Raw genomic sequence first — 21,885 nt, 5'->3', positions numbered from 1 at the left:
GCTTGTGCCTCCCCCATCCCAAGGCATTTCTTAGCAAGCACCGTGGAGAAATGCAGACAAACACTGTTCGCTCTTGTTTGCTCCTGTCCATGGCACGGCTGGAGGCTGCCACACTCCTGACAAAGGGCTGGAAAACCACTCAGTTTGGAACTACAACACAGACTCCCCTCTGTGCAACCAGCTACAAATCACCACACTAATGGAAAAAAGTTCCAACATGAACTTTCAACAGCCATGCAAGAAGATGCCAACCTTGCAGTTACTAAGGTAAAGCTGTCCAGATGATCCATGGCTCACTAACCAACGCTTGTGAACTTGGAGGCCCAATTACAACATGAGCAAAGCAAAGCCACTTACTGTTTACACTGACCACACCTGCACAAACAAGGGATTACTTTCAGGCTATGCAATATACTAATTATCCTCTTTAATCAAAAAATTTTAATTTGCCAGCTCTGCAAGGTCAAGGCCTATTTTGTTTCTTTTTCACAGGCCCTTAAGGAGATACACACTTTAATTTTCATAGAGTAGGGGGAGGAAAAGGCAGTGCCCTGAATGTAGAATGATGTTGAAAATGATTCTCAGTCTTCAAGAAAATGGATTCCCACATCTAAATTATTTTCAGATGCACACAAGAAAAAGCTGTGTTTTTTCACCTGACAAAAAAGAAAGCCAACCAATTGCCTTTATTTGACAGACAGATTATGAAATGAGATATTAGAAAGATTTTTTTTTTTAAATTTTAAAGACAAAAAGTGCATCAAAATGAAGACTGAAACTCCAAAATTTCAACATGTATTTATGGGATATAAACTTTATGTGCAGAGCGTTCACAGTTACATCAACTACAGTCACAGGGAGTACTACAAAGCTAGAGCTGAAGGCTTAGAGAACTGAAACTGTAGCACCTGTAGTGTCAGGGACAAAAAAAAATACCCGGCCTGATCTACCCCTAAGCCAGATTTTTCAGGTCCTGCCACTTGAGTTCCTGTTTGAATTAGACCATCTCCTGCTAATGCAGCTGCCCTTCAGTTTGTAGTTTCAATAACTCTACTAAAGCCTAAGCCTGAATTATTTCTTTCCTGTGAAGAGACTTAATTGCATTATGAATTTACAAAGCTTCTAATTACTGAATCTTGTATGTTTTCTCTTAGAGCTTGACATGCCCTGTTAGCCAGTTTCTGTTCCCTTTCTAACTAATTTAGCCTGATGAAGTTACCCTATGAGAGAATCTAAAGCTACACAGCAACCCTATGAAATGTTGAATGCAGTTCAGAGATCCATAAGAACACAGAAGCTAAAATACTTTAACATTAGTTTAAGTACAAAGCTCATTTGCAAAGCGGACAGTAATCCTTTCCCTATTCCCTAACAGCATCAGAGGAAGCAGCAGTTCCACGCCAGTTTGGTGTTTTTCACCCTACTGCAAATTCACAGCTGATGGAATACCAGAGAAGTGAAACACTGACTTGTCTCAGCCTCAGCTGTCACAAGCAGGTGATATAAAAAATAGTAAGAGCACTGTCCTGTGCAGCACACTGCTGCCCCACTATCTGCTTCATAAAGAGTAATGAAGATGGCAGAAGAATCTCAAATAGTCAAATTAAGTTGGCTGAGACTTAAAAAGAAAAATGAATCAGTGCTTGACAAGAACTTTCTACCAATACACAATGGGTCTTCATTAGATTAAAGTTCCCTCATTTTTTCTTTTTCTGAAAGTTTATATTACATTGCACATATCAGAAATAATACCTTATTCAGCGGCAGTTTTGGAAGCTATCCAGAGGATGGAACATTGCTGCAGAGTCCCAGGAGAGATGTACAGATCATACTCCCATGGCCTGGGGCAAAGACTGAGCTGTTATTTTTTCCCTCACCCACTGATGCCTTTCAGCCAAAATCAGCTCACAGGTGCTGCTGCACCAGCCATGGTCCATAATCACCTCTAAGAGACCTCTCCCTGCAAAACCTGGCATCACAGACCACTGTGCTGGACAAGTTTTGGGCAGATAATTACCAATCACCCCCAACTACTCTTAACACAAATCTCACAATGGCAGCTTCTACCACTAAGAGTGATTGTGGTAATTAAAACTGCCTTTGCCAAAATAACAAGCTCCTTTCCAACTATTTTTCCTTTATTCCTAGCAAGGTCATGTAAAGAAAGCAGGACTTACACTGCATGAGGAACCTGTCATGGCCTACCGCTGGCATTTCCTTAATAAAAAGGTGCTGCACAAATTCATAAATTAAATCCATACATTCATTAGATACATACAAATGAGCCCCTCTGATCATAGCTCAGACATACTAACATGCTACACATTCCACAAAGCTTCATTCACTGAATGACCTTGGTGGTCACAGGGAATCACCTAAAGTTGATTCTATGTGGGTCATTATTTTTCCATTTATTACTTGGGAAATTACATAGAAATTTAAGGTAAGAATAATTTTTCCTGGGGGAAACTGCTTATGAATGCAATTTACCTAGAACTATATCCATACTGTGTTGTATTTTGTGGTATTTGGGATTGGCAGGCAGTTAGGACTGAGGCAGAAGAAACGTGCCTGGACAGCCCTGACTCCCATCTACAATATCCTAAAGCAACAGCAGTTTCTTTCACAGGCTAAAGGAGAGAGTTACATGCCAGCAATTCTGCACAAAGCATCCAGTATGCCAATGCAATAAAAGATAAATGCTCAATCATTCCTATTGAGGCTGCAAGCACTTTTGTCTGGGGGGATGAAAACGTAACCACCTCTGCCAATGCTATGGAATGGCCTCGGGCCACAGCCAGAGCTGGAGAATGCTGTTGCCACCCTGTGAGCCCCTTGTGGCTGCTGAGGGATGTCTGATGCTGCTGGTGTCTGGAAGAACAGACTCCAGTCAGCTCAAGACATCACTGACCACTGAGGAGCCCTCCGGCAAGGAACAGATACCAGTCAATAAAATACCAGAAGTGGAAACACAGAGATGTGGCATGGTGCACTTCACTGGGATGCGAAAACATCCTCTGAAGAGCAGAGTGCAAGATCTTTTCCTTATAAATAGAATCACTGGCCCATGTGGGGAAGAAACTAAGAATGTTTTGAGTAGCATTTTCGGACTAAATAGCTTTCCTTCAGCATGGACAGAAAGCGTAACAGTACTTTCCCTGCATTTCTTATAAGGATATACAGCAATTTACCCAAGGACTCAACTTGCCTTTCTCACTAAACTGGCCATTAGTGATGCTCGACACTAAGTTCTTCCCTCAAAAATGGGAGAATTTTTCCATGCCAAATGTAACTGAAGACCTCACAGAAATTGCTGCTTCCATTTTCAGCACCTAAGTCCTAAAAAGCATTGAAAGCCAGGACAGACCACTGTTGCTACAGGAATTTTGCTGTTTGAATGTTCCTTCAAACTGCACTTTTTTCACAGTTCATCCAAGCTGCATCTCCAACCATATCAGAAAAAAACCACAATCGCCTATGAAACATCATGAGGCTTAGCAAAAAATCAGTGGCTTGAGATCAAAATACCTAAAACCCAACTTTAACACAAAACTCCAAATACTCAGAAGCTTTTCAATCCTGCTGTTTAATGCACTAGATATAACAACTTATTTTTTTTTTTAAAAAAAGCATGAACACATTAAAAGTAACATCTGTAGTCAGTTGTCAGACCAGTCAGGGCTGGACCAAAATTCTCAGCTTGCCTTATGAATTAGATGAATACAAGGCTGCAGTTACATCAGAAAATTCAGTGCGTATCTCCTTTCATGAACACAGGAAGAACACACACACAGACGCACGCACACACACGGCTGCCATCTTTAACCCCTTTATAAAAGGAAAAGCAGAATAAATGCACATGGAGAGTGGGCACCTAGACTGACTCTTCTTAGCGCTTCCACAAGACTTGACTGGTGTTTTATGGCATTTATCCATTCTTCTCAAAACAACTGTTGCACATGTGGGGAAACCATCACACACTATGGTAGTAAGAATGGGCAAGCAATAATATTTGCATGAAGTAGAGATTTACTGCTATGATAACACTGAACCCCAAAGCCAGGTCACACACAAGAGGAAAACACGTAACCCTAAAATAAAGGCCTGTGACTGAACACACTGAAGTAATGCCATGTTTTCTGGTACAGGTGAAAATTTTCCAAGAGTTCCTCAAAGGAAATCTCCCCCATCAGAACTCTAGCTCCATAATTGAGAGCAATGCACTTGTAAGTTTATTTGGGAAACAGAAAGCTCAGCATTGCTCAAAATCAAGGCAGTACTTTCAGGCCAGCAAAATTCATCTTGTATCATGCCTGTCCATTCAACTATTTTTGCAGCTTTGAAACAAGAAAACTAATAGCAGCTGAAAAACTCTCAACTCAGCATCTGTATAAATAACCTGAAAGCTCTTTATGGAGTGAAGGAGAGTGAAGGTTTTCTACCAAACTGAAATGATGAGCCTTTTGCAGGGATGCTGCTTTTAAAAATAATTTTTTTTCAAGGAAAATTGAAGTTACTGAAATATTCATATTATCCACCACCAACCCTGACTCTCAATCCGAGCAAGAAGTGAGGGAGATCGGGACAATTTGTGAAGCTCAGCAGTTACTGGGTGAGACACTGGGTACAGTCCTGAGGGACCATTTCTTTTGGTAGTACATGTAGTTTTTCACATGTTGGTGCTCATTCTGGATTGGCTGTTAGCTGGAGTGAGCTCCCCTTGGCTACCTTCCCTCGGAGGAGACTGCAACAAGACCAAAACACATCCTAGTTAGTGATGTGTAAATATTCTGCAGCCTGCTTCCTGAGAGACAAAATAAAGCACAGGTGAAGCACAGCAGGATGGCAGTAGGGGGAGAGCATAGCCTCAGGTTCATTAATGATAGTTTTGTATTAACAACTTCTACAGCTCACAAAATCTTTTCCTAAAAAAGTCAAACCAGAGCTCTTAAGCTGCTCTTATTTACTATGTACAAGGTGCTGTTGACTTCAGAAACTGAATCCTATCTGGCATTTAGTAATCACAGGGATTAATATACTATAGAAATTAACACATTCTGTGCAGATGGCCTATCTTCCCTAAAGGCATCCTTTTGAAATTGCATTCCAGGAGGAATATTCCTAACAATTAATGCATTTTTTACTTCCTCTGCTTAAAAAATTACTTCAAACGATCTTTACTGAGAAGGTAAAAGATATGTCTATCGAGAACTGGACCAAAGGAATTATTCAGAATTAACCCAACCATATAAACTTCAAAGAAGATTCTGAGCTGTACAAGCAGGTTAATAATGTACTGGCTAGAAACACCTGATCCTTATTATTTAGTATTTACTATTGTAAGAATTTGTCCAATCAGGAACATGATAGATTCATTCCCTTCCAGCATCTTCACTTCACCAACTTTCACAGTTTTAGTTAAAAAAAACACATTAAAATCTTAACACTGCCTTTAAGTCCCTGTTTAGCATGCCCATACCTTGACATGTATCTGGTTGCGCAGGACTGCGGCTCGCAGGATCATTGCTTTGGCACGGCGCTGAAACTCCTTGCCCATTAGCAAAGACTTCTCAAAAGTTGTGCTGCGCTGATCTACATCTCGAGCATACAGAATCTGTAACCAATACAGAGCAGTACATGGGAGTTATGCCAGGGTTCCACAGAAGGAAAACAGCTAAGGCATTATGGAGTCTGAAGTCAAACACAGCTCACCCCTACCTAACACACCAGACCCAAAAGATGAATGCACCTTCCAAATGTCTCAGGAATGGAGAGTTTGTTTATAAGCTTAGGAAACCTGTTCAGTCTTTAACCCACGGGTGAACTGCACTCACCTTACTGTGCGAGTCTATTCTGGCATTTATCAGTCCCTCTAAGATCAGCTGAGTGAGTTCATCTTCCAGAGCAGCCACTGTGGTGTTAAAAGCAGTGGCCATCTTGCGCATGTCTGCTGACACATAGGGGCTGAAGTACTAAGAAGAAGAAAATATTGAGTTGCCAAGGGCAGTCTCCCCCCTCTAAGAAACCAGGAGAAAAGCAATTGCAAAGAGATGGCCTATCTCCCTGTTTATCCACCTCTGGGATGACAGAAACAATTACCTGGATAAGGGCACGATTTCGAATCTGGGTATAAAGTGTCCTGACATGAGGTGCAAGGTACATATCTAGCAGCAGGTTGTCCTGTGCAAAACAATAAGCCACATCAGAAGCTGAGAAGCAATCTGGAAAACTATGTTATTCCTGTGTTCTGAAACATTTCTGCATATATACTTAAACCTTAAGAGTATTACACTGCAGCAAGACAAAACGATAAAACAAGAATGAATAAAATAATTAGGAATTTGTTTAAAACATTTATAATTTCTCTCTACTAATAAACTACTCCCGGTTTCCATGCACCATGTCAGGAGACACAGAAGAGCTGAACATTTAGTATCACTGCTTCTCACAAAAGGCCAGGCAGAGGGAACTTTTAAAGTCTGCTCAGCACTGCTCTCCTGCAACTCACCTTCATCTCATCCAGCATCTTCAGGCATGAAGCATATTTAGATTCATAAAACTTGAAGATGATGTCACGAACCTGTGGCTCCAGCTCCAAAAACAATTTGAAGGAGCTACAGATAAAGATGGCAGTGATCAAACACTGGAACCCACCACTAAAATACCCCATAATCCCATCACTCATCGGAAGGTTAAAAACTCTCACTATTATTCGAAGATTCCAGGAATTTACCCTCTAACCGACCAGACAGACTGGAACACAGAGACAGAGCACAGCACCAGAGATGTGATGAAGGAAGACAAAAGACTTTTGACAAACCAAGTAGTAGAAGTGTTTGTCCACACAAAACAAAATGATGAATGTGAATAGGTCAAAATCAGGATACATCACCAGCTAACAAATGTCATACTGTAATCTGTGCTCGCCAGCTCTGTGCCCCCTTTCAAAGCACAGCCTTCATTAAGTACAGCTTGCCATAGACAAGTCAAGCATTGCCAATTTCTCAGAGAAACAACCTACTGTGAGTGTGGTAAATCTTAGGGATGTACACTTTTACTCAGCACACTCCCAATTCTCCGTTATAGATTTTTCAATCTTGGGATCTCACCCTACATATCAACCCATAAAAAAGGGTAACAACCCCTTTTCCACAGCAATTTAAGATTACTGCTTCTGTACAGCTAGCTGGCAGGAATTCGGTGTCATTGCAATTCAATATATGACACACAAATATCCACTTTCTTCCAAAGACCACACATCTCTTAATCTTCTGTATGTCATAGACTACACTCCAAGGTGTACAAATAATTACTAAATTGTTTTAACAATTAACATACACCAGAACAAGGGGCAACATGAAGGCAAGTTATCCTAACAGCTGCCTTTGACAGAGGGCTGTGTCCCCCAATTTAATACCTGATATGAACTACTGATGGAGACACACAACTGGGCTATGCAGATGCTGGATTTAACCTGGGTGGGAAACTTATACTAAGAAAATTTCAGCTGTGATTTACCACTGTGTTGTGAAACACCGTTTAATGCTAAAGCCAAACTAAGGTTCAGTGGTTCTTTCATCTCTCCTGTATGAAAAATACTCGTGGCCAGAATCAAGTCTTAACCAAAGTCCCATGTTCTAAAAGATGTCCAGTACATACAAACATCACTCAAGGCATCACTCACCTACTGGAGATAACATTTCTTTGCAGTTCCTGACGGTCAAATGTAGCAAGGGCACAGAGCCCACCATACACAGCCACATTGCTGGGAGATAACAGCTACAGAGAGAGGGAGAGACAGAACTAGCTGTCACTGACTACCAAAATGGCCTAAGGGTGGCATTGAGTCTTCTACCCCAGGCCTTTCTTTCATGCAGTGACAAGATCAGTCCTTGTCAAATGCAGTGGAAGCACCCAGCTTGCTCTCACCCACAGTGTGTGGGGGTGACAGGGCCAGAGCAGTAACACTGCTAAGACAGCAGACACCAGTTTCAGGAAATTTTGGTTGATTGAGCAACACAGAATTATAAACTAACATATTAACTAATATAATATAGACATATACAAATATATATATATGCACATATATATATATATATGTATATAACATAAACATTATCACAGCTAACTCTTATGTGATCTAGAGTAGAACATCTAGAAAAGCCAAGAATAGAGACTTTAAAAAAAAACAAACAAACTAACAAAAAAAACCAAACCACAAAAAACCCCAACCAAACAGAACAGTTCAAGGAATGCTGCGAGAATAACTACAATATCTGAATTTTACAACCTAATACTTAGAAGAACTACATCCCCTCCAAGACTTGCACACAGCTGCCTCTTGGTCCTCACCTCAGGGAAATCACAATGATCAAATGATGCCAACAAGAAGCACTTTGCTGCCTGTTTGTACTTCCGGGCAGCTAGTTCGGCCAAGCCTAGGAACCAGAAAAAGTCATGACAGTATACAAATCAGGGCAAATTGAAATCTGGGGAACAGGAAAGGCCCCCACAGGGCCGCTAGTGCCTTCACTACTGAAGTGAAACAAGATCCTCAGACTGCATCAAGCATCCTTTGAACTACATTCACTCACACAGGTATCCTCTCTGAAGAAACTCAGGGAGAAGAAAGAGATGGCAAAAACCAGCAGCTCTATCTCATCAGCTTCATTAAATTTTGCATGTCTGGTGCGGAAATACAAAGTCTGTCAAATACGAGAGAAAAAACAAACCCAAGAGCCCTACGGACAGCTAACAGGTAGAAAGACAGGCAAACTATACAGGAAGCTGAAGGACTCACTCACCTGCTGCACATTTCAGTTTGGTGAGAATTGCTTGTGTCTGGCTATCTCTTTCTCCTCTTTGCTAGAGCATAAAACAAAGCAGTAGTGAGCAAGCAGTACGAAAGCTATTTTGCTTACTATTGTCCCCAGGATATTTCACCCTGATAATTAACTTGCCAATCTCAATGGCCCAATAACTCAATCTTATTTGTCTTGGGAAATAAAGCAAAACCGAGGACGGGAAGTATCCAGTTTTACCATGAACCAGATTTTGTACCCATACATCATGAGAGAAGTCATAAAGGAGGAAAGGAAGAAACCACTTTACAAATTTTTGAAACAGAAAACTAAGGGAAAATATATGCAAGTTAAAGAGCAGGAGCTTACTTCTGCAATTTCTGGTGTAGACTCAGCCTTGCTTACATAGCTCAGAACATGAGACCAGTTCTGGAGGTAGACACTGACCTGCAGAGAGTCAGAAACAGTGTGGGGCAGGCATGGATAAATGGCACTCCTTAGATAAGCTGCATCATTGCAGACACAAGAGCCAAGGATGGGGGGCAACTTCACAGCAGGCATCACAAAGACACCAGGTACCTCTGCCTGCAAATCTTCCTACCTTGATAACATTGAGACACATGTTGATGACATGTTTAGCACTGGTGCAGTAATCACGGGCTCTCGAGTAACACTTAAGAGCATTGCTGAGGTCTCCACAGTCCAGATAATGATCACCTAAATCATCATGGCCTCTCCTGGAGAATAGGAATGAAAACATCAATGAACTGTATGCTCAGAAAGGGACGAAGTCAGTTTGTTCTAAACAAGTAACTCAGCACACTAGCCTAAGGGAACATCCCATGTTAAGTGCATAGAGGAGCAAAATGCTCTTCCTGGCTCCAGCAGAGCCTTCTGCATCTCACCTGATACTCTCCTTGATGGAGTTCCCTTTGTAATTTTTCAGATCTGTGTCAAGTTTCTCCAGTTTAAGAAGAGCTTTTTTGCGTGTAGCTTCAACCCAAGCTGAGTCAAGAGGAGGGGGTTCAATTCCACTATCAGGGACAGCATCAGGTGTATTTTGCAGTTCTCTGAAAGGAAAGTATTGAATGAGGCTATTAGGCTCAAAAAGTTTCAAAACAGAGGTCTGCTAAGTGCCTGGCACTGTTACCCTAACAAACAGTACCACATACATAAAATAGACCAATGAGAAAATAAAGGTAGTGGGGAAAAAAAGAAACATTGCTAAAATCTCCAGTGCAAATACTAGCACAAGCATCACAGATATTTACAAATACTTCACAGAATTATCTAATGATCTTAGGACAAACATACTCTCACACGCATGATAAAGACTCCCCATGCCAAACAGACAAGAAAACATAAAATAAGCATAGCAACAAAAATAACACAAAGATGGGAAGCATGGATGGATAAGTAAGATATCAAAGGTTATCCTTAACAGCACATCTGTTTTTAGAGGGGGGAGGAAGGAAAAATCAAACCAAAACAAGGCAAAGAGTTAGATTAGGTTTTAACTTATGAAAACAAAAACATCTAGAATACATCTCCATAATCTACCTCAGGAAAAACTAATATGTTCATTAATATTTCAGGCAGTGGCAAGGACTAAACTCACCTCAATATCTACCTGCAGCTTTTTAAAGCATAAAGATTTCAGAATGAGATAAGGCCTTCCCTGCTATTAAATTCTAAGGCAAAGACAATTTGCGTAAGGTACATGCTGGTATTACATGCAAAGTTCTCCACTGTGGTACATCACTCTTAACTCTGTCAGGAAAGCTCCCCAGGTTCCCATGGCCTCTTAGTACCTCGTAGCCTCAGACAGTTTTCTGTGGATTTCTTCATAGACATCAACATTGAAAGTTCTCTGGACAAATGACAGAGCCATCTTGAGAGCTTCCACCCGCAGCTGTGGGCAGTGATCAGCAATGAACTGCAGCCGCTCAATTCGCATCAGCCCACTGTAGCTGGACGCATACTGCTCCAAATCCTGCCAACAAAACCTGGCCTCAGAAGGTGAAAATGGACACACTAAATCAGGCTACTTCACTGTGATCTCCACAGGTTTTCCTGCAGACCTGAACCCCAGGTCCATGTCTACTTTCTTCAAACTTAAGTAATTTTCTCAGAAATACGCTCTACACTACAATTTACTTTTTTTTGAATTTCACTTTATGATTTTTCAGAGGGGATTTTTTTCAAAATTCTTAAAGGAAGAGACCACACATAAGAACTATACCCACAGCCCTCAGAAGCACATACCAGCGTGGGGTTCTCCACCACATAGTTGATATCAGGTGAATTTTGCTGATCTTCTTGTGGATCTACGTCAATCTGCATGGGCTCTACTGCACCCTAAAATAGCAAAATGAGATCAAAAGTAGTGCACATCCTATATTTGAGCAGGAAATAACTATGATATTCAATCTATTAAGGACTTGCTTAAATATGTGTTAAATTTTAAAAATTAAAAAGCACACCTCAGTCTTTTGATATACTCGGGATTTTTCAGTAGCAACACCACCAGCCAGCATGATGCTTAGTATAACACAAGCAGCAGCATGGCTTAGCATTCACATAGAGCAGTTTATTTGTGTTGGTAAATTATCAAGCAAAGAAAGTGAAGAGGCCAATAAATCTGCTTCTACAAAGTACCTGAGGTACGCATATGCATTCCATTTCTCTTCCTTGAGCAAGAGGAGGTGTTAACACTCAGCTCAAGAACTTCTAAAAGGCAAAATATACCAAAAAACTCACCACAACCTTTCAAAATTGCTTTAATGCTTAGAATATTTTTGGGGAGAAAAGAGGCAAAAACTGTTATGCTTCTTTGAAGTATTAAAAACCACAAGGAATAGAACTCAGAATGACAATTTCAGAGTTTCCAATATAGCAAGGAATAATTTGTCTGCACCGCAGAAACCTCCCATTAGTTGAACTATCTTACCAGTTTTCAAGTCCAATTGCTCAGACAGAGCCTCTTTCAGAGAAACAACAAATTTTATTCTCCCAGTACATCCTGCACTGCTTTGAGCCATAAGGACTCACACCCATGCACTGGCTTCATCACAGCTGCATTGTTCCAGCCCTTGCATGTATTCCCAGTAAGACCAGCTTGCTATCCCATTCCACAAACTAACTGGTCTGCTGGCACAAAATCCTTTCTCACCTCCCAGTCAAAGTGTGTTGAATAGTCCTCCTAGTAATTATCCATTTAAAGTGAGGAAAACTTAGCTGAATGTCTTCTTATAGAATGCCGATTTTGTGCACATATTATATAAGCTTGATTTGGTGTAAATTGTAAAAGTGGATCTCAAAAAAGACCTGCCAACCACCTTGCCCCCATACACCTCTGATTATTTCCATATTTTTACTGATTTTACTGTCTGATAAGAAATTAAAGACTGAGGGTGTTTTTTTTTTTGACTGGGTTGATAGTTTGTTTGTTTTTTTTGTGAGAAGGAATAGGGTAGATCCACATTTCCTATCTCTAAAAATTACACTCATCCACAGTCTGGGGGTCTTATTTTTTCACAAACTGGTACATATCAAATACACATCTCAACACTGAAATCTCCCTAAATCTGAAGTAAAAACAAGAGAATTTGTTCCCTAGTTTAATAACCGTTTCCTGAAGGGAAGGAGGGAGGCAGGAAGGAAGGGCACAGAGGAAATGTTGATTGTCTAGATCACCCCTCAGGTAAACTGTGCATAAAAACATGTAATTCACTATATGCTAAGAGCGTTACTTTTTCCACTTTTATCTACCTTCTATCTTTTCTTATATCACAAACACTAAGTGCCAAGGTTAGCTTGTTTAGGCTGTGCTTGCCTACTGCAGTAAAAACTCAATTACAGACTCCTTAGAAAACAGCATTACAAAGGTAAATGTAATTCCAGCTGGTGGAACAGAACAATTTGTGTCTTGCTGCACTGTAAGGCTGCACTCTGCATTTCTCACTTAACTCTCCCAGACAAGATAAAACACAAGTGGGCCAGAAGTCCCAGTAGGACAAGCAAACTCATTTTCAAGCTCTTTATTTTGAAAGGAAAATGCGAGATTGACTTAAAAACTACTCACAGAGCAAATAATATAACAACCACGCCCCGAGATTTCCTGAGCCCAAACGGGGACTCTGTTGAGGGTATCACACCAGGCCTCACACAAGCTGATAAAGTGGTGTCTGAGCTGAAGTCTCCTGCTGTACTCGGCAGGAACAGGTGTGACCTGTTGCTGGAGGGGGTGCAGTACAGACCTGTCACTACTGAAGGAGCTGAGTTGGATGCTGAACTGTCCCTCTTCCTCTCCTCAGTCCCCAAAGCCTCGTGCCCTGACAGAGAATTACTGAAACTTGCAAAGGGTAGCCTTCGGAAGTACTTAGTGTCACCGACCCACTCGGCGCTCCTGGGGCTCTCCCCTGCACTGCAGACCCTCAGTTTCTCCTCATTGGGCCATCTCACCGTACCCTCCGCCACTACTCCAGCCCTGCCTACGGCACATACAGCGCGGGAATCAAACAGGAGCCACTGCAGCGGCCAGGACGCCACGGCTGCCAGAGGACGCTCAGCTGAGCACTGCTCCTCCCGAACGGTGGCGGAAGCGACACAGACCCGACGGAATGACGAGCGAGGGCCCAGGGCCAGCCGAAAGCCGTTCCCTTCCCGTAGAGTCCGGGGAGAAGGCCGCAAGGCGCCCCCGGAGGCCGCGGTAAACCTGAGGTCCCAGACCCCGCGTGGGAGGGACGCGGAGCGCGGCGGAGCGCGGCGGAGCGCGGCAAGGCCCGACGGGCCGGACCGACGGGCCGCATCTGCCCCATACCTGCAGGTTAAAGACCTGGACGGGCAGCGGCATCCTCCCCTCACACCGCCGCTTCCGGCCGCCCGCCCCTCCCGCTCCGCTTCCGTTTCCGCTTCCGGGCCGCGCGTCGCGGGCAGGCCGCGGCCGACAGGTGAAGCTCTTAAAGGGGCCGCGGCCCCGCCCGGCCCCGCGGCGGCGGCGGCGGTGCGACAACGTCCGGGCGCTCCCTCCGCGGGGCCGCCGCCTCCTCCCTTAGCGCGGGGCCATGAGGCGGCCGCGCTCTGCGGCGGGGGCCCGCGGGGCTGCAGCATGAGCGGCCCTTGCCTGGGGCTGCGCAGGGCCGGGGTCCTGCTGTCCCTGGGCGCCGCCGCCCTCCTGCTGTTGCTGCTGCCGCGGGGGCAGCGCCCCGCCGTGCCCCGCCCGCCTCCCGCCGTCGGGCCCAGCGTGCTCTCGCCTCAGCGCGCGGGCCCCGAGGGCTCTGCCGGAGCGCCGGGCGGCGCAGGCCTCGCGGGTAGCCCGCAGCTGGCGCGGAGGGGTCGCCTCGGGGCTGCCGGCAGCTCGGCCAGAGAGAGCCTGGAGCTGAAGGACATCTTTATTGCGGTGAAGACCACGAGGAAGTACCATAAGAGCCGGCTGGACTTGCTCCTCCAAACCTGGATCTCCCAGGCGAGGGGACAGGTGAGACTTCGCCAGCGGGCAGGGACAGCCGGGAGCCTGGGCCCTGGGCTTTCCGGGGCAGCTGCTGCACTCTCACGAGTTTTCTCTTACTTGTGTTAAAAGCGGCTTTCTTTGTAAGACTGTGGAAGGTCGTCTTGTATAAATGGTTGGTGTGTACATGTGTCCGAAAGACTTTGTTGCTGATTAAGTCAGTTACCTGCAATGTGGGATCGGTAGTCCAAGCAGACATAATTTGCTGTTTTTTCTGTGACTGTGGAAAGTGCTTTCATGATAGTGAAAGATTCCTGGTGCTGATGCATCTAAGCCGATATTTTGGACTAAGTTGTTCAGCCACGTAAGTTTTTCTGTAGAACATAAAATTTGTTCCCTTGTTTCAGAATTTCAGTCCGTTCAAATATATTAGTGGAATTTTGTCCAGCAGTTGGAACAAGACAATGTTAGCCACCTGCCACTTCCCACCTTGAGTGGCATTCTTTCTTCTTAACCTGCTTGACAGCTGTGGATGATTCCTAGTCAGAGAAAGAAAGTAGTACCAAAAAAGACCAAAATCCTTTCTATCTCGAAATCAGTTGTCTTACCCTTAGACAAGGAGGGCAAAATACAGCCTGCTTTATTGAAATGACACTCTTCTGGTTTGTAGTGAAAAAATGCAACAAATAAAGCACGGGTTAAAGTTGCTGGGGGTCTCTGCACCCCTACTTCCTCCCTCATTCCAATGGATACTGTGAAACAAACTATCAAGACAGACAAAGCATTCTGAATTCTGACTGAAATGGAGCATATTTAGCATTAGCAGCTGCAGTTCTTAAATATGGGCACACTGGTTTTGTCTCCCACAGACATTTATATTCACAGACTGGGAGGATCGGGAGCTACGCCTGAAAGCAGGTGAGCTGTGTAGCTCTGTCTGTTATATACTATGCTATATACTATATACTGTCTGTTATAACTGAGTCAATTTCTTTCATGCATTCTATAGAAGTCCTTATTTCATGCTGTACAAGCAACTAAGGAAGTTAAGATGGAGAAAATAGAGAAAATTTCTCCCTAATTGCCACCTAGACAAGATGCCTGGAACTTCCAGTATACTGGGTTCACCTTTGCAACCCCTTTTTTCTTGTTAGTAAGCTTAAATTTATGTGGTCCAAAGTTATAGCAGATATTATTTTGTGCACATCTCATGACACTATTTATATACCCTCACTTGTTTTAATGCATTCACACAATTTTATGACCTCTGCAGCTTACATGCCAGATGGATAACCTATGAGCCCTGCCTGTGCTGCAGTTTCTCCATGTATGCACCATGTGCACCTCAGATGTACAGTATTAGTGCCAATGTGTGCTTCTTTTGTAGTCTTTTTTTGACTACACATGCTTCTCAAACTTGAAAGGTCCTATCTTTATTCTTCTAGGGGATCATATGATCAACACCAACTGTTCTGCTGTCCATACCCGGCAAGCTCTCTGCTGCAAGATGTCTGTGGAATATGATAAATTCCTGGAATCTGGGCAAAAGTAAGTGAAACACATTGCTCCGATTGACTTTGTTTCTTCCAGTTCTGTGCTTAAAGGAAACTTCAGTAACCATCTCTGTTCCAGTAACAAATGCAGTACTAGCTAAAATGTAGGGATGAGTGCGGGAAAGGGAGCACAGCATGAAGCAGTGTTTATAAACAGCCATCATCTGAAAGGTGGAAAGGTTTATAATCTAAGGGGTTTATTAATTTCAGCCTCTTTACAGACTTAGCATCTGTGGGTGCTTTCATCTTTCCTAATTTGGGACAATAAGAAATATTTTCTGCTCCGAGCCTGAAAGACTATGACTCAGTTGTAAACCTATAACTCATTTCTTTGTCCCTATAACTTCCTGCTTTGTTTTGTTTGAAGGTGGTTTTGCCATGTGGACGATGACAACTATGTGAACCCTCGGACTCTCCTACATCTCCTGTCTGCCTTTTCACACAGCCAGGATGTCTATGTGGGGCGACCGAGTCTGGACCATCCCATCGAAGCAGCTGACCATGTCCAAAGTGATGGATCAGTAAGCAAGCTTTTTCACTTTGTCTGAGAGATACCCCGATTTTCTAAGCTTTTAAAACATTGACAATTCATAGGATTCCCCAATAAACCCAAGTGATTTAATTTGCAGGAGATGAACCTACTGATGGTCATTTTCAGTGGTAGGATGCTAGGTTAAATGCACCTTCACTCAAATGTTGTATGCATATGCATGCACAATGGAGGTTGTCTCCTGGATAGCAATCTGTTTCTGTTCCTTTACTCACATATGCTGTGATCTCCCTCACACTGAGCTTAGTAGAGCCTCCCCACCCTTACTCTTACTTTTCCTTTGGTGGCTTTGTGGGCAGTGTTCCTTGTTTTAGGGCTTGGAGTTTGAGTGGAAGTTTAAGGGGGTTTTTATTTGTTTTGAGTGCAGTATCACACACATTATCATCTTGAACCAACCTCAGATGGGTGACAAAAGCTTTCTGGACAGATAAAGCATTTCCAATATGAAGTGGTTACTAGGTTTCCAAGAACTGGAAGCAAATGTATATCAATCACAAGATGCATGTGCTAAGAAAAAGTCCTAACCAGGTCACCTGCACTGCCAGGTATCTTTAAAGATATATCAATCCACTGGCCCGAAAGTCAGTTATAAAGCATCTTGTTAGGGAAGACTCTGCACAGCAAAATAGTCTCCTTGGACATGGAGCTAATATATATGGACCACCTTTTACATTATCAGTAATGCTTAGCTGGCTATGACCCTTGGTTAAAATGAGCAGGGGACAGATGGAATTGGGTAGAAGTGACTATCATTTTTCCACTTCATGTGTGCTACCTCCCTTATGCTAATTTGATGGTTCACCTGCTGTCTGTTTCAAAATAGTTTCATTTAAGAGAACAGTTAACTGTGCTTTTAGCAGCCTAAAAAATAGGGCTTCATCTGTAACCTTGAGTTCCCTTCCCTGCCCAGCCAAACACAAAAAGCTGATTATCAGTAAACTGTTGTGTGTTTTTTCTTTTTGCTCTTCAGAAGACAACCGTGAAATTCTGGTTTGCTACAGGTGGAGCTGGGTTCTGTATCAGCCGAGGTCTTGCCCTGAAGATGAGTCCCTGGGCCAGGTAAGCACTGTTCCTAGCTGAGCTCCATCAATACATGTTTGGGAGGCTTTAAAACATATTTTGCCTTGTCTCCTATGCTCTCTGTCACAGCCTGGGCAATTTCATTAGTACTGCAGAAAGAGTGCGTCTTCCCGATGACTGCACTATTGGCTACATCATCGAAGGGCTGCTGGAGGTAAAGCTGCTACACAGCCCGTTGTTCCATTCCCACCTAGAAAATCTGCAGAGGCTGCAAGGCGAGTCTGTGCTGCAGCAGGTAGGGCTATGCCTCATGTCTCCTGTTCTTATAATTACACCTCAGTCTAATCAGAAAGAATACTCTGCGTAGACTTAGCACTCTTCAGCAAAGAAGGATATCCACAGACTCACTCAGAGCTGTGTCCTGCTCAATTCCTTCATTTAGGTAAAAAGTGCAGTTTCACCCTAGCCAACTAGGTCGTATAGCTGTCCCCTCCTTTGGGGACACATTCTGCTACATGAAGCCTAAATAGGGTATTCCTCATATCCTTCTAAACCCTGACTTTTTACATCTTTTTATAGCAGTAGCAGGAAGTGTGGAAGTTAGCTGAATAGTCTTCCTGGGTTTACCTAACAAAGTTTCTATCTTAATTCATACTGTTCAAAAAGGCAGGTATAGTAAGTACTTCTTCAGTAGCTAAGACATAATTAAATGTTTGATCATTTTTAAGATTAATTTGTCTGAATCTCAAGAAACTTAAAGTTGCTTCTGAAAAATCCAGTTGTTTTTTAATTGCTGGGCTACATTTTACCTTCCGGGCAGCAGATGGCGCCACAAGGCCATCCAGCAGCGTTGCCTGCCTCACACTGCTTGACACCGTAAGTAAACAGGAGTGTGGTTTTGCCCCTGTGTGCTGCGTGGTTATATTTTCCTGGCAGTTGTATTAGGCAGCAGAAATGTGTTCTTGGGACCAAGTTCCACTGTGATGTCATCTCCTTCATGTTAGTGAATTTGACTGTAGCATGAATACATTGTTTCACAGGTGATCACTAATTCAATGAGATGAACACAGCTAATGCAAAACCCAGGAAATGTACAGTCATAAAGAAAACATAAGTCTTGTACCTGACACCTGAAAAATTCTTAATGCCGTGCTTGTGTGGAGGAACAGTCCTCATCTGGGGTTCCAAAGATTTAAATTTTGTTCCAGATTTGAAACATGACAATCCTTTCCATGCCATTTAACATGCAAATATTTATATTTTCCCCCTGTGCTAAAATATTGCTATTGCAGACTTCAGGCAATGTCTGGTGAGGATGAACATGTTTATTTACACGATGAACGTGTGAAGGTACAGACAGTAGCAGGATTAATGTCCTTACAAAGCTTGGAATTAAAACTCACCTTGTCCTTCAGGGCAATGCAACTTCAGATCTTCTGTGTATTCTCCCACACTGCCCTTAGTGCCATTCAGTGCCAATGTTGCTTATGTCAGAACTAGCTGCTGTCCTCCAAATGTGATCTGTGTTCAGATTAGACAGCATCTTCGGAGACTTTCTTGGTACCTCATAAATAACCCTGCAGTCTCCACCCTGGTTTTCTGCATTAGTGTTACAAGTTCTGAATATTTACTTATTTTTATAGGTAACCCTGAGTTATGGTGACCCTGAGAACAAACACAATGTCGTGAGTGTGGGAGGAGTGTTTGGTCTTCAGCAAGATCCAACCCGGTTAGTGTCCACTTCCAAAACAAGATCTTCCTACCTTGTTCATGTTTGTCATCTGTAAGATGATCAGACCCACTAATGGGCTTATTTTCTCATATCAGCTCATGTTACTGTGCCAAAAGCAGGTAGACCCACCCTCTGCTCCATCAGACTGCTGCATATTCAATGCTAGCATGTTCCATGTATGGAGAATTCCAATCTAATACTGTTTTGTTTTTTTTTTTAATATAGATTTAAATCTGTCCATTGTCTGCTTTATCCTGACACTATTTGGTGCCCCGCTAAGAAGATGTCATAATTCTTGACCAGCCACTGACACCTGTGTCTTAGCTTGTTTGCATAATGCAGGAGTTGTGGAGTACTTTGGTGGTTTTGTTCTTATTCTGGGAGACAACCAGTGGTATCTACAAAGGAGGTAGACAGACTCTGTTTAGAAAAGCAATAAGGTTTGTTCAGCTGCAGCCTGGGACATTCCAAGAAGAATCTTTGTTCTTTTGTCTAGTGGCTCTTCATAAGATGACGGCAGTCCTGTGTGTATGAGTCACTTCACACTTTCTGATGTCATGTGAACCTGTGCTTGGGCACATCTGAGGTAAATGCAGTACTGGGAGTGAGAGTGTTCTTACTACACTTAAGGGTTTTTAGAAGCCACTGTCTTGAAGCTGGAGTGCTAGAGCAGACTGTAGTCCCCATGGTGACAAGAGAGAGGAAGTTTTCACTCACCTTTCTAGGGAACAGAATTATTTAAGAGCTTCTGTGGCCTGCCAGATTAAAACTCCAGTGGGCCAGAATACAGAAATCCTGGAATCACTAGGGTAAACAAGGCTGAAAGCCTTTGTCATGAGAAAACCCTGTGTGAGGGTAAGCTTACTCAGGACTGGATAAATTGCTTATAACATGCACTCACCCCTGTCATCCATGTGTTCCTCCTGTGGAGGTAATTGTCAGACCTGGCTCGCATGTCAACTGAATTGCAATGGTTGATGATTATGATCTATTCCCTTGATATTTGATATTGAAGAAATATCTGCCTGACAAGATGGTAATTGTTCCTCCCACTTGGCTGGTTGTTGGTCACATGAGCTGGAGAGGCTTGTGCTGGCAAAACACACCCTGTCTCTGAAGCAGTGTGAGCGGGGAGGAATGCTAGATAGCGGCAATGCACTGAGGAGGGCTTTGATGGTATCATTTGAGGACCTTTAATTGTATGACCATGGTTACTCCAGCTTCTTCAGATAATCTTTTAATTACCATAAAGTCAAGATCAGTGTTTTTACTCCTTAATATTTCAACAAATAGTTCATGTAGTCACTAAAAGGAGATTGCACACTCACAAGCAGTTCAGTGCTCTAGTAGTATCATCTGCTGCTTTTTAAAGAAAGTAAGCTTTGTTTTGAAAGTGGAAGGAATGTGGCTCCATATGTTTACTTTTTTGTTAGCCCAGACTTTGGCCATGTGCAAATTGTACCTGACCTGAAGAATACCATTAAAAACTACATTTGCAAAATCACTGTTTACTCTTATAAAAAATACTTGCTTGTTTAGTGCTAGTTTGAGGCCAAATTAAGGGAAGACTAATAGCATGTCATTGTATGATCTGGAGCTATGATTACTGTCGTGATTGTGGACCTGGCAGAAGTTTCAGGTTTCTAAACAGCTGTGCTAGTTACTTAACTTCTTGGAGAGCATTTGTAGTGTATTCAAGTATGCCACTTAGCACAGGTGTCAGCCTCCCAAAGCACACCCTGTTGCCTGCATTTTAATAAACCTTTCAGGGTTTACCTCAATACAATGTCCTCTTTGCATGATTTTAGGTAGTTTCATTGAGGAGCAAATAAGCTGACTGCTACTTACTACAGTCCTGCAGCTCTTTCTGTCATGTGTACTAAGGTACATATGAGGTATGGAAATAAGAAAGCTGCAGGGAACTGGATCAAAGCCCAGTTAGCACACTGGCTGTTCCATAATGGGCTGTCACAGAAAACAGAGGAGGATTTGTGGAATAGTAGGTTCTACCTCTTTATTAGTTCTGCTAACTAGAATTGAGGCATCCTGTGGTTTAATTATTTGTCATTAATAGTTCTGGTATCCATATATTTTTTTAAAAACACTTGTTGGGTTCTTGGTTTTAACATCCTATAGAAGAAAACTGTGAAATTTCATAAGCTCTTGAATTGATTTTGTCTTCAAGCACTGCTTCTGAACTCTTCTGTTGAAACTTTTCTTCCCCTCCCACTGGAAAAAGCCTCTTGTAAGATAACACAATAAACAAAGACTGGGCAGCAATTGTGGCAAACTGCAGTTAAAAAAATACAACACTTTATATTGATGGCAGCAAAACTAAATGGTAGAAGTTTCACACTGTGGTCACTGATCACACTCGGTGTGCCAAAGAGGCAGTGCCCTCAAAGCTGGGAGTGTGTTTATGGAACTTTAAAAAAGGACCATGTTCTTCTGCAGGGCCACATGAAGGTGTTCAGTATGTTCAGGCTCGTTGCAATGTTTCTTGTGTTGAGAATACAGTAAGCTGTGTGGCTATCAGGACGTAGCTTTTTTATCAAACTACTTTTTCATACAGAAAGTGATTCTATAAAATAAATATTTAAATATGTCAAAGGCTGTGTTTTGTCATATTTCTTCACATGTGCTCTCTATCAGAAATGGAACATAACCTCACTAATTCAGAAAACTATGCCCTCCTCAAGCTAACGTGGTGCCAAGGGACAAAAAGCAAGTATACTTGACTGGGATGCGGAGAACAGAGATGGATAAGAAGAATCCTTGCA

The 21,885-nt window shown here is 42.7% G+C and overlaps 2 protein-coding genes across 3 annotated transcripts; one reads left to right on the top strand and one right to left on the bottom strand.

Moving 5' to 3' along the window:
- Positions 1 to 3,570: 3,570 nt before the first annotated feature.
- Positions 3,571 to 13,824, bottom strand: GPS1 (G protein pathway suppressor 1). 2 transcript variants are annotated; one of them, XM_023938920.2, is made up of 14 exons: positions 13,624 to 13,824; positions 11,067 to 11,159; positions 10,613 to 10,794; positions 9,707 to 9,871; positions 9,403 to 9,538; positions 9,171 to 9,248; positions 8,805 to 8,865; positions 8,353 to 8,438; positions 7,685 to 7,779; positions 6,509 to 6,614; positions 6,100 to 6,180; positions 5,835 to 5,972; positions 5,480 to 5,614; positions 3,571 to 4,744 (listed from the first exon to the last, which is right to left on the bottom strand). In XM_023938920.2, exons 1-14 carry the CDS (start codon positions 13,654 to 13,656, stop codon positions 4,670 to 4,672), a joined length of 1,464 nt encoding a protein of 487 aa, XP_023794688.2. In that variant the 5' UTR covers positions 13,657 to 13,824; the 3' UTR covers positions 3,571 to 4,669. The 2 variants fall into 2 exon arrangements, with proteins under 2 accessions (XP_023794688.2, XP_086713070.1); XM_086856944.1 differs by lacking the exon at positions 13,624 to 13,824 and adding an exon at positions 13,416 to 13,605.
- RFNG (RFNG O-fucosylpeptide 3-beta-N-acetylglucosaminyltransferase) lies at positions 13,750 to 21,715 on the top strand. The gene is made up of 8 exons (XM_023939004.2): positions 13,750 to 14,280; positions 15,120 to 15,168; positions 15,696 to 15,798; positions 16,171 to 16,324; positions 17,324 to 17,412; positions 17,503 to 17,668; positions 19,017 to 19,102; positions 19,331 to 21,715. The coding sequence occupies exons 1-8, from the start codon at positions 13,912 to 13,914 to the stop codon at positions 19,395 to 19,397; spliced, it is 1,083 nt and encodes a 360-aa protein (XP_023794772.2). The 5' UTR covers positions 13,750 to 13,911; the 3' UTR covers positions 19,398 to 21,715.
- The last annotated feature ends 170 nt before the right edge of the window (positions 21,716 to 21,885 follow it).

The sequence above is a fragment of the Cyanistes caeruleus genome, chromosome 19 (assembly GCF_971803275.1).
Source record: "Cyanistes caeruleus chromosome 19, bCyaCae1.hap1.1, whole genome shotgun sequence".
NCBI classification, from domain to species: Eukaryota; Metazoa; Chordata; class Aves; order Passeriformes; family Paridae; genus Cyanistes; species Cyanistes caeruleus.
This window is presented reverse-complemented; position numbering and strand designations above follow the sequence as displayed.

Excerpts from the sequence above, each read along its gene's own strand:
- GPS1 (XM_023938920.2), bottom strand. The coding sequence starts at position 13,656 with ATGCCGCTGCCCGTCCAGGTCTTTAACCTGCAG. Across the intron at positions 6,181-6,508 it reads AGATGCTGGATGAGATGAAG|GACAACCTGCTGCTAGATAT; the intron begins GTGAGTTGCAGG and ends TGTTTTGCACAG. Across the intron at positions 5,615-5,834 it reads GAATAGACTCGCACAGTAAG|ATTCTGTATGCTCGAGATGT; the intron begins GTGAGTGCAGTT and ends TATTGGTTACAG.
- RFNG (XM_023939004.2), top strand. The coding sequence starts at position 13,912 with ATGAGCGGCCCTTGCCTGGGGCTGCGCAGGGCCGGGGTCCTGCTGTCC. Across the intron at positions 14,281-15,119 it reads TCTCCCAGGCGAGGGGACAG|ACATTTATATTCACAGACTG; the intron begins GTGAGACTTCGC and ends TGTCTCCCACAG. Across the intron at positions 16,325-17,323 it reads ATGTCCAAAGTGATGGATCA|AAGACAACCGTGAAATTCTG; the intron begins GTAAGCAAGCTT and ends TTTGCTCTTCAG.